Source organism: Marmota monax, unplaced genomic scaffold (genome assembly GCF_021218885.2).
Source record: "Marmota monax isolate L192 unplaced genomic scaffold, Marmota_monax_Labrador192_F-V1.1 WCK01_AAM20220418_F8-fsc00643, whole genome shotgun sequence".
NCBI classification, from domain to species: Eukaryota; Metazoa; Chordata; class Mammalia; order Rodentia; family Sciuridae; genus Marmota; species Marmota monax.
Window position 1 is genome coordinate 29,283 of NW_026693317.1, and position 11,922 is coordinate 41,204.

Consider the following 11,922-nt stretch of genomic DNA (forward strand, 5'->3'; position numbering starts at 1 on the left):
AGTGGGGGCCCTGTGGGAGGAGAACACCATGGGCCCACCTGAGAGCCCTCAGCCCTGAGCTTCACACTGCCCAAGGCACCCATACACTATTCTCAAAGGACTCTCTGCCTTTGCTTCCTTTACATGTCGAGTAGCCACAGAGAAATAACAAAGCAGAATGCCCCTGGGGATTGACTGTCCTATGGAATTCTGGACTGAGGAGGAGAAGAATCAGAGTGTGGTGGTTGACTTCCTTCTGCCGACAGGGATCTACCTGAGCTTCCCTGTGTCCCGCAATGCCAACCTCAGCACCATCAAGCAGGTATTGCCTGGTCTCCTGTGAGCCCTGGGAGCTCAGAAAGACAGAGGCATTGTTCCTCACACTTGAGAACCTCAGATGTAAATTTTGAAAGATATACAATGTCAAAAACTTGTATAAAATGTGTGGTTAACCTCCACTTACTATCCGAATTCAGCTTACCCTATGGCAATGTGTTCCACTCCCTAGTTACCAGAGGGCCAGCTACTAGCCTCAGTTGCCCTTAGGCCTCCAGTGCTGGAATGGAACTTTGAAAGTTTGACTCACATTATGCTCTCTGTCACTTTAGTGACCACAGTCTGCTCCCAGCCACATAAGGGCCTTGCAGGAATTTGTCTTTAAAACTGTTGCCAACATAGTGCCCATCATCCTTGGAAAGGGTCCTCAGGTTCATTGAATAAATTTCAGGATGAATTACTGAGTCAAAGCAATGAACATCTGCTTTGGTAGATGCTGTCCTGTGGCTTTCAATGGGGTTGTGCCACTTACAAACTTGGGTTTAATGGGTCATGCCTTGGACTGCCCGAGGGCAAGAATTTATTTCACAATTTTAAAAGCTATTATTGAGAACAGGAAAAAAAAATGATAGAAGCAATGGACCACATTTGAGGGATTTTTTTTAATGTCCTGGAAGATTTCTCTCTGCCTTCCTTCCATCCTTTCTTAAATTTTTCTACTTCAAAAGTAGCTGGGTGTGTCCCCAAATGTTCTGGTTGCTGAGACAGGAGGATTGCAAGTTCAAAGCCAGCCTCAACAACGCAGTGAGATTCGAAGCAATTAAGTGAGACCCTGTCACTAAATAAAATAGGCAAAAGGGCTGAGGGTATGGCTCTGTAGTTGAGTGTCCCTGAATTCAATAATAATAATGGCCCATAAAATTTTGGAAAATAAGAATGAGAAGGAAGAGACCTGCCTGTGTTCCTGCCATAGAAGACAGTCACAGGCACTACCTTAGCCATTTCCTGTTATCTAACTACATTCTAACTAAATTCTGATTATGAACTTTCATGACTTGTTTTTCTGAGTGACCACAGTAACATCTTGTTCATATTCTAGTTCCTGTAAACATCATTATATGGTTCACTTGATGTGCTTACAGAACTTCAAACAATGTGCCTAAAGTTGAAACACTACAGTAGCAGACTTGTCCCTGGGGTCCCATCTCTCACTTCATTGTGGTTTTGATTTCTTCATATTTTTATTGATATGAAGCTTTGTGGGCTATGTGTTATGTGTCACAGTGGTTCAGCTCTGCCACGGCTCAAGGCCACCATCAACTTGGTGGGGTGAAAGCAGCCCTAGATAATGTGTCTAAGGTGGGAGTGGCTGCTCAGTCCCCAATCTCCACACATCAAGTCTTTCTTCACAGAGCACAGGGACAGGAAGCTTGCTGACTAGCTGGTTGGTCCCAAGGGCCAAAGGGGTCCTAGGAAGTGATGCTTGGGGTCTCCCTTTGCCCTCTATGTGGCTCATGCAGAGTGGGATCCCCAGATTAGAGGCCTCTGCCTGCCTCCCAGCAGCTGTCATGGCCAGCAAGGCTGACCATAACCATTCCTCCCAGATGCTGTGGCACGAAGCCCAGAATGAGCCCCTCTTCCACATGCTCAGTGACCCCAAGGCCTACGTGTTCACCTGTGTCAACCAGACCGCAGAGCAGCAGGAGCTAGAGGATGAGCAGCAGTGGCTCTGTGATGTCCGGCCAGGGTGACCGCATGGAGAAGCTCATCAACTCACAGATCAGCCTCCTCATCGGCAAAGGTAGGGCTCGCAGATCAGCCCCCGCCTCGGCAAGGTAGGGCACACCTGGGTGGCTGGTGCCACATGCACCTGCACTGAGCCTGCTCCTGCCCTACAGGACTCCACGAGTTCGACTGCCTGCAAGACCCAGAAGTGAATGACTTCCGCACTAAGATGTGCCAGTTCAGCGAGGAGGCGGCTGCCCACCGGCAGGAGCTGGGCTGGGAGGCCTGGCTGCAATACAGTTTTCCCCTTCAGCTGGAGCCCTCCACCAGGAGCTGGGGGGACAGCAACACCTCTCAGATCTCCAACCCAGACCTGCTGGTCAATGTCAAATTTGAGGGCAGCAGGGTGAGCCCATAGCCCATGTCCTAGGGAGGCTGCCCCACCTGCGGCACATGGGCTGCTGTGCCCATGGGGACCTTCCACTGATAAAACACTCCAGTGTCCCAGGCCCCCAAATTTCTCTTCTCTAACTGGCATCACATGGCATTTGCCAGGTATGCAGGCATGCAAGGGGTGTAGTCAAGCATCCCACCAGGTAAGCTCACCAAGGCTGAATTGGTCCCTTAATTCACTGGACAAGTATTTCCTGGGTGTCTGCTGTTACTTTCACCGGTGAATGACCCAGGCCCTGCCCTTGTGGGGCTCACACTTGGGGATACACAATAAAGGCAGGCAGGTGGCCTTGCCCCTTTTCCCCAGAAGCCCATGGGCCTGAGAGCAGCATGCCAACCCTCCCTCCTCCCCACAGGAGAGCTTCACCATCCAGGTGTCCACCAAGGATGTGCCCCTAGCGCTGATGGCCTGCGCCCTCCAGAAGAAGGCCAAGGTGTACCAACACCTCACAATGGAGCAGCCTGAGGACTATGTGCTGCAGGTGAATGGGCGGCATGAGTACCTCTATGGCAGCTACCTGCTCTGTCAGTTCAAGGTGAGGCCTGCAAGGAGCCCTCTGCACTCTGGGATCCCTACCACTCTAGAAGGGGCCAGCATAGGAGTGGGAGAGCTAGACTGTGGGTCTCTCTTGGTTCTACTGAATTGATATGCCACCCATTGACAGTTCAACCTTACACTCTCATCTCAGTACATATGCCACTGCCTGCACAGTGGACTGACCCCCCACCTGACCATGGTGCACTCCTCCTCCATCATTGCCATGCAGGATGAGCAGAGCAAACCAGCCCCTCAGGTCCAGAAACCACACACCAAACCGCCCCCCATTCCCATGAAGAAGGTGAGATGGTGTCCTCCCCTTTCTTACCCTCTTTCTCTTCCTCCCTCCTTTTGGCCAATCCTAGAGCCTCTTGGGCAGCACCAGGGCTAGGCGTTGATCCAGGGGACTTTGGATGGTGCAGTCCTTTTGGAGAGTCAGTGCCTTGAGCTGACACCCAAGGTGGGGTCCTGTCTGAGCTACTGTGATCCCAGATTGCCTACTTCTCTGCAGATCTCAGGGGGGCTGGGGCCCCTGGGCCCCTGTGTGGCAGATTGTTAAAGGATGGTATTGGTGACAAGTTTCTGAACCTTGCCACAAAGTTGTGACCCTCTCCCCCTCTCCCCAGCCTTTCAGCAGCCAGGGGAATGAGCTGGGATTTAACCCCAGCTCCTCTCCTCTCTAGCCCTCCTCTGTGTCCCTGTGGTCGCTGGGGCAGCCTTTCTGCATTGAGCTGATCCAGGGCAGCAAAATCAATGCTGATGAGCAGATGAAGGTAGGGGCTCGGGTACCAGGTGAGGGGACAGGTGGGTTTTTTTGCACAAACAGGGTGTGCTGTGGCCTGGAGGGGCAGCAGAGAAAGAAGAGTGGGAGGGTGTCACACAAAAGTCACCTGGACACATTACTCATTATCTCTGCCTGGATTGGCTGTAAGCCACATCCAAACAATAAGAGGGGAGGGGAGCAGGCCATCAGGCCAGGGAGGCCAATTAATGGAAACCTGTGCCAAGCAACTTGTGGGTATTTGACTTTGGTGGAGCTTGTGGAATCAGGCACAGCCCATTGAATTAGGAGGCACAGTCAGAGGTGTGTAAGGCACCATAGAAGCTGGCTGCAGCTGGGCTGAGGTGCTTCCAGGGGTTACCCACCCAGGGGTGCCCAGAGTCTGGGGGACACTGCACATGGTTCCCCCTGGAAGCTGAGCCCCCGTGGGCTTGGGGAACAGTGCCCTGTTGTCTCTTCAAAAAGCACTTTCATGGCTCCTCTGCACTCAGAACCACCTGCAGAGGTGGATTTATTGTCCCACTTCTGGGAGGTGATGCCTGTCTGGGTCCACAGAGCATAGCATGTCTTGTCTGGGTCTCTTTTTTTGGCATTACTTTACAATCTGGGAAGGGGGTGTGTCTGCAGGAGTCACGGAGGATTGGGTGGGAGCAGCTCTGGGGATGGGCTGGCAGGTTGGAACTGGAACAGGTTCACTGGAGACTGGTCAGGCAGTCTTACGAGCCACATGGGGCTCAGAAGATGCTAGGCATGAAGGTAGCCAGAGCTGTTAGAAGCAGAAGGGACCCTGGAACTTCTGAACTCTGATGAGGAAACTGAGGTTCTGAGTTGACCCACAGAGTCAAGTGTACTGAGACTGGCTTGCCCCAGTACAGCCTGGGGTACCAATGCCCCAAGACACCTGTACCACTGAACTGCTAGCCTACACTCTGCTGGACCACTCTCAATGCAAGAAGTAGATTTGGACCCCTGTGTAAATGGGGACCTTCAAGGAGAGGATTGGAACTTTAGATGGGGTGGCGCCTTCGCTCCCTCACTCATGCCCTGTACCCCTTCCCCAGCTGGTGGTGCAGGCCGGGCTCTTCCATGGCAATGAGATGCTGTGCAAGACGATGTCCAGCTTGGAGGTGAGCATGTGCTCAGAGCCCATGTGGAAGCAGCATCTGGAGTTTGACACCAACATCTGTGACCTGCCGCGCATGGCCCGGCTGTGTTTTGCACTCTATGTGGTGATGGAGAAGGCCAAGAAGGTGCGCTCCAGCAAGAAAAAGTCCAAGAAGGTGGTAGGTTGGGCTGACTGGGAGAGGCCCAGGCCTCAGACACCCAGTGAAACCCCTTACTGGGGCCTCTTGCCATCCTGCTCCCACAGGCAGGCACCCTGAGGACAGGGGTCCTGGGAGAGCCTGGGGACCCCAGTCTCTCTGCCCTCCCTAGTCTGGCTCCTTAGTCTGGCTTCCTGTGCTGCCTGAGTAACAGCTCATGAGTTGCCTGACTTGAAATATCTAGCCCAGACCTGTGGTCCTTAGGGGTCCTGGAGGCAGCTCCCTTGGTGGAAGGACAGTGTTCTCTGGGGGACAGAAATGATGAGTTAGTGGCTGCCTGGGGAGAGTGTGGCTGGGCCCCAAGTCACTAGACCCAGGATGTGACTTGCCCCTTGACCTGGGCCAGCTATGGGACTGGTGGGCTTACTCAAGTGTCTCTGGATGCTGGGTGTGAAGATGCAGGAAGCCAGGAAGGGATCTGCTGCCTTAATTACTGAAACTCTGACAGGAAAGAGATAGCGGGTCCTTCCCCTCCTCCTGGGTCTAACTTGGAGACCTTCCATGCAGTCTGGGTCTTCTCTCCTGGTTGGCCTGGAGACTGGTTCCATTCTGCATATGAACAAGAAGAGGCTCACTCTGATCTGTAGTATCCTTCTCCAGGACTGCCCAATCGCCTGGGCCAACCTCATGCTGTTTGACTACAAGGACCAGCTCAAGACTGGGGAGCTCTGCCTCTGCATGTGGCCCTCTGTCCCAGGTGGACCCAGGCCCAGCAGGGAGAGGCTCTTGGAGGGTGAGACATCCAGATCTGGTTCCCCTACAACTACATCTCTCCCTGCCTTCAGATGAGAAAGGAGACCTGCTGAACCCCATGGGTACTGTGCATAGCAATCCCAACACAGAGAGTGCTGTCACCCTGGTCATCTACCTGCCCAAGGTGGCCCCTCACCCTGTGTACTACCCTGCCCTGGAGAAGGTCAGTGAGGTCCTTCCTGGAAGCTGAGCGCTAACCAGGAGCTTTCCTGGAGGTCCTCAGAGGGGGTCCCTGGCCACCCCAGGCCTTGCCCATTGCTGGGGGCTGGGTCATCATGCTGATTTGAGGCCTTCCAGTAGCTATGTGGCCCACCAGGGGATGTTGGTGATGTCTGATGACATTTTGCTGTCACAGCCAATGGGAGAGGTGCTACTGGCCTGTGGCAGGCTGAGCCTGGAGATGCTACTGAATGCCCTGCAGTGTGTAGGAGGGCTCCCACCAGCAAGAGTGGTTGGCAGTAGTGCTGAGGTGCAGATGCCCTGCCTAGAGCCCTGCCAGTGCTGGCCCAGGCCTGGGGAGCTCACAGCAGGTACATTTGTTGCAGATCCTAGAGCTGGGACGTCACGGGGAGCGTGGGCCTACCACCAAGGAGGAGGTGAGCTGGGGTGCTGGTGGGGCATGGAGCCAGGTGCTGGGCTGGAGGCCTCACTCTGCCTGTGCCCCTTAGAAGCTGCAGCTGCAGGGAATCCTGGAGCAGCGGGGGTCGGGAGAGCTGTATGAGCATGAGAAGGACCTGGTGTGGAAGATGCGGCATGAAGTGCAGGAGCACTTCCCAGAGGCTCTGGCCCACCTGCTGCTCGTGACTAAGTGGAACAAGCATGAGGATGTGGCCCAGGTGGGTGGAGAGGGGCACCAGGGGCACAGCTGGAGTAGAGAGATAGCAGTGGGCCGCCCACCACCTGACTGCAAAGCGTCCTCCAGATGCTCTACCTGCTGTGCTCCTGGCCCGAGCTTCCTGTCCTGAATGCCCTGGAGTTGCTGGACTTCAGCTTCCCCGACTGCCACATGGGCTCCTTTGCCATCAGGTCCCTGCAGAAACTGACGTGAGTCCCAGCTGGGCACTGAGGCCCACAGGCTGCCAGCTCCTCACTAAGACAGCTTGCCCTGGCAACCTGGAAGTGGGTGCTGGGTGAAGATGAGCCCAGGCTGGCCTCACCCTCTTTCCAGTCACCTGCCAGCTGGAGACCTCTGTCCTGAGTTTCAGAACCCCAGACTCAACCAGCCTTCCTCCCCTACAGCAACGACGAGCTTTTCCAGTGCTTGCTGCAGCTGGTGCAGGTCCTCAAGTACAAGTCCTACCTGGACTGCGAACTGACCCAATTCTTGTTGGACCGGGCTCTGGCCAACCGAAAGATTGGCCACTTCCTCTTCTGGCATCTTCGGTAGCTGGATGCACCCCTGCTGATTCCTTGGGAACCTAGAAAGGCCATGGGGGATGAGGGTCTCCTGGCCTGCTGACCTCATGTTTACTGGGCTGGGGAGGGGCTATGTGCCACTCCTGGCCATTCTCAGCCCCATCTTCTCCCTCCAGCTCTGAGATGCATGTGCCGTCCGTGGCCTTGCGTTTCGGCCTCATCATGGAGGCCTACTTCAGGGGCAGCACCCACCACATGAAGGTGCTGATGAAGCAGGTGAGGCTCAGAGTGCCTGTGCCTGAGGCGGGTTCCCCTTCCAGGCCCCTTCACAGTCATACTCCTGGTTCTGGCTCAGGCTCATGTGCACTGCTGCTACTCCATTCTGCCCACCAGGCAGAAGCACTGAGCAAGCTGAAGACCCTGAGCGACTTTGTGAAAGTGAGCTCCCAGAAGACCACCAAGCCCCAAACTAAGGAGCTGATGCACTTGTACATGCGCCAGGATACTTACCTAGAAGCCCTTTCACACTTGCAGTCCCCATTGGACCCCAGCACGATGCTGGCAGAAGTCTGGTGAGCCCCAGGCCTAGCCCCACCTGGAGCCAGGCCCTAAGCCCCCTCCCCCACCCTGAGCCCCCAACTGCCCAGGCCAACACTGCCCTCTGCCTGCAGTGTGGAAAGGTGCACCTTCATGGACTCCAAGATGAAACCCCTGTGGATCATGTACAGCAGTGAGGAGGCAGGCAGTGGTGACAGCGTTGGCATCATCTTTAGGAACGGGGATGGTGAGCCAGGCTGGGCAGGGGACATGCTGAGGCCTTGGCCTTCTCACCTAGGCCCATACTGTTCTGTGGTAGGGCCCCAGGGGGTTCCCTGAGAAGACAGAGCTCAGATACTCTGAGCCTTGCATGGGTGTATAACCCACTAGAAACTCCTGCCCTTCCAGACCTCCGCCAGGACATGCTGACTCTGCAGAAGATCCAGCTCATGGACACCCTGTGGAAGCAGGAGGGCCTGGACCTAAGGTGGGGCCTCTGTCCATCACCTGTTTGTTTGGGTCTATAACAGGCCTCAGAGCCTGAGCTTCTGGAGGAGTTCCTGGTCTAAACTGACAACTCCATGTTGGCTGTGAGAGGGGCTGTTCTCACAAGAGGGGTAGGGCAGCTGGAAGGGTTTGGGTAAGGCCATTCCTGGTGCTCAGCTCCTATTTCCTGGCTTCCTACCCCTTGGGGAGCAGTGCCACCTTCTTCCAAGCCCGCTGACTCATTCTCTTCAAAGCAAACATGAGCCCAGCCAAGGTGTGCTCTGCAACTTGGGTGCCAGTTCTGTGTCTCTGAGGCACCTTCCCCAGGGCCCCACACCCCCTCTCGCATCCTCAGGAACTTGAGCAGTGTCCCCTGTGGTTTTCTTGGGCGCCTCAATTTCCTGGGGGTTCCAGTAGCCCCAGAGAATGTCCTTAACCATAGTGTCTGCCTGTGCCTCCTCTCATGTGCTAGGATGACCCCCTACGGCTGCCTTCCCACTGGTGACTGCATGGGCCTCATTGAGGTGGTGCAGCACTCGGACACCATTGCCAACATCCAGCTGAACCAGAGCAACCTGTCTGCCATAGCTGCCTTCAACAAGGATGCCCTGCTCAACTGGCTCAAGTCCAAGAACCCTGGGTAGGCTTTCTTATTCCTGGGAGAGGCTCGATAGAGTGAAAGGTGAGGGAAGGCCTGTGACAGTTTCCATGGCTGCTTGGCTCAGCTGAGCACTGGCCCACATCTGATTTGGGGCAGGACAGAGAAGGTCACTGTTCCCGGGTGTCCATTTTTCATGACTGTGTTATGCTACTCAACTATTTGGGTGTTAAAACCACCACCATGTTTAGTCACAAATATGTAGCTTGAGTGGGTTCTGCTGAGTGTTTCTGCTGTGGTTTGAAATAGCTGGTGCTATGGCTAGCATCTGTGATATTGCCTGGGCCCAGAGCATCTACCAAGGGCCCAGTCACACACCTAGGGACTTGGCTGTCAGATGAAGAGAGGCTGCATAGAGGCACAACTAACAATAGACCTTGGCTTCTCTGCATGGTATTGTATGGAAGAAGGGGGCAATTTCAAGCTGGGCATGGTGACCTATGCTCCAGAATAATGCCTTCCTTGTTGATTAACACAAGGCCAGATTCAAGAGGAGGGAAAATATAAGGAGCCCTGGTTTTCAATCTTCCCCACCCAGAGAAGCCCTGGATCGAGCCATTGAGGAGTTCACCCTCTCTTGTGCCGGCTACTGTGTGGCCACATATGTGCTGGGCATCGGTGACCGGCACAGTGACAACATCATGATCCATGAGAATGGGCAGGTAAGGGGCACTGTGTTCAGCTGCCCAGTGAGCTTGTCCTACATGCCTGGCCCAGCGGCCTCTCTGCCCTGCCCACAGCTCCCAGAAGAGTGCCCCAAGTCCTGCTGACTTCCTCTAAACAGAACCTCTCTTTGTGAAGCCTGTTCAGTAGCTGCCCTTCATTCCCTTCAGCTATTTCATATTGACTTTGGCCACTTTCTGGGGAATTTCAAGACCAAGTTTGGAATCAACCGTGAGCGAGTCCCATTCATCCTCACCCATGACTTTGTCCACGTGATTCAGCAGGGCAAGACTAGTAATAATGAGAAATTTGAAAGGTGAGGGTACCCAGGGCCCCAGTGAGGGGACAGTGTCCAGCCAGGGGCAGGGATGGGGACATAGCCATCAGGCTAACTCCTGCCTCCACCCTGGGGGTGCTGCCTTCTCTGCAGGTGCACCCCAATCCCAGAGTACCCTGTTGGGCCGTGCAAACAGGAGGTCCATGGGAGGTGTAGGAGGCAGGCCCAGGCAGGGGCATTGGTTAGAGGATCTGGGTACACCCATAACCCGACCAGGGGCTGACACTCAGGAGCAGGTGCTGGCTGGATGCAGAACCCCTGCTTGTTTGGGGCTGGGGGTGGCAGGGAGGACCCAGGGCTTTATCTATTTCCTCCACCTCTGCAGGTTTCGAGGCTACTGTGAACAGGCCTACAGCATTCTGCGGCGCCATGGGCTCCTCTTCCTCCAACTCTTTGCTCTGATGCAGGCAGCAGGCCTGCCTGAGCTCAGCTCCTCCAAAGACATCCAGTACTTGAAGGTATGCCAGCACAGGGCCACACCAGACTAGAGGCTAGGGTCCACCACATACTTCCCAAGGCCTGCCTGAACCTCTACAGCTGTGGAGGAGCCTTCCTCCCCTATGTATAGTATAGAAAATGAGCTTGGCAGAGCTCATCCTGGTCAGAGTGCATCTTGCACGAACAGCTCAGGGACCTAGGAGATTCACCTCACAGATGGGGGCCCTCATGCCGTCCCAGGCCCAGCAGTGCAGTATGGTGGGAAGTGGCCAGAATGTTGCACTCCCTGGGCCTAGTCCTGCCCAGTTGCAGGTAAACTGTGATCTTCTTTGGTCATCCCATGTGTCCTCAGTGTCTTTCATGCATGAGATAAAGTCTCTTGTAGGTTTGCAAGACACTTTCCATTCCTGTCTTTTCAGTTGATGAGAGGCAGAGTGGGAGGGGGTGTATTCCCTAAAGCTTCTCCTGTCCTTCTCTCAGATAAGGTGAGGCTGCCTGACCATCTGCTTGCAGTTCTTTTAGGAAGGAATTTCAACAACCAGAGGGGGCAGGAGTACAGGGAGGCAGAAGGGATTGCAGATGCAGCAGGGTCAGGACCCCTGAATGTTGATGCAGTTGTGATGATTCTGTCCCAGGACACTCTGGCGCTGGGGAAGACAGAGGAGGAGGGGCTGAAGCACTTCCGGGTGAAGTTCAATGAAGCCCTGAGGGAGAGCTGGAAGACCAAAGTGAACTGGCTGGCACACAACCTGACCAAAGACAACCGGCAATAGTGGCCACCTCTGAGCTGCCACAGGCTGGCAAACCTGTTCTGAGGACAGCTACCCTTGGTTGTCCTAGATGGGGCATCACACCTGAACTGAAACTCATAGGAAAGAACAACACAATTGCCTTTTGTTTACACTAGTTATTTAGACAGACAAGAAATGTTTAAAGATGATGGGGGAATGTGATGGACATTATTATCCAAAGTAGATGTACAAAGACACAAATTGGTGTAAATATACTTTGTATACAACAAGAGATATGAAAAATTTTGCTCTATTTGTGTAACAAGAATTGTAATATATTCCACTGTCATGTAAAAAAATAATAAAGAACCAAACAGCCATGGCTGGGGTTGTAAGCTCAGTAGTAGAGTGCTTGTCTCGCCTGTGTGAGGCGCTGGTTTCAATCTTCAGCACCACATAAAAATAAATTAAAAATAAAGGTATTTTTCCATCTACAAGTGAAAAATAACAAAAAGAACCAAGCACCATAAATGCAAATGCAACCTCGTGCAGAGGAGGGGTGCTGCACTGTGTCCAACCACTGCTCTTGTCTTAGGATGGGCATTCCAGGTCTTCCAGCTGGTGGATCTTGCCCAGCAGAGACTGACCTCCTCTTGAGGAAGCCTTGTTCCCAGGCTCCCCACCTAGCAATTACTTGGCCTCCTGTCCACTTAGGACACCTCAATCCCCAGATCACCTTCTGTCACCTGTGTGGCCCACCCTGCATGTTCTCCATTGACCAAGTCCTGGCAGCTCCCAAAGAAGCCAGGGCACCCTGTAGCCACAGGGATGCTTACTCTTCACTGCTAAAGTGACTCTCAGGTAGAGGATGCCCTCACCTCTTTCACCT

At 54.0% G+C, this 11,922-nt stretch overlaps 1 protein-coding gene across 1 annotated transcript; it reads left to right on the top strand.

The window, feature by feature from the left end:
- The first annotated feature begins 157 nt into the window (after positions 1-157).
- LOC124100983 (phosphatidylinositol 4,5-bisphosphate 3-kinase catalytic subunit delta isoform-like) lies at positions 158-11,075 on the top strand. The gene is given in 23 exon segments (XM_046456650.2): positions 158-301; positions 1,860-1,999; positions 2,001-2,056; positions 2,154-2,386; positions 2,790-2,969; positions 3,123-3,272; positions 3,655-3,744; positions 4,814-5,035; positions 5,675-5,771; positions 5,860-5,990; positions 6,373-6,423; positions 6,496-6,663; positions 6,750-6,871; positions 7,067-7,210; positions 7,360-7,459; positions 7,577-7,755; positions 7,855-7,967; positions 8,129-8,207; positions 8,679-8,846; positions 9,403-9,526; positions 9,698-9,843; positions 10,190-10,322; positions 10,938-11,075. Coding segments are annotated over 23 exon segments (3,108 nt in total).
- The last annotated feature ends 847 nt before the right edge of the window (positions 11,076-11,922 follow it).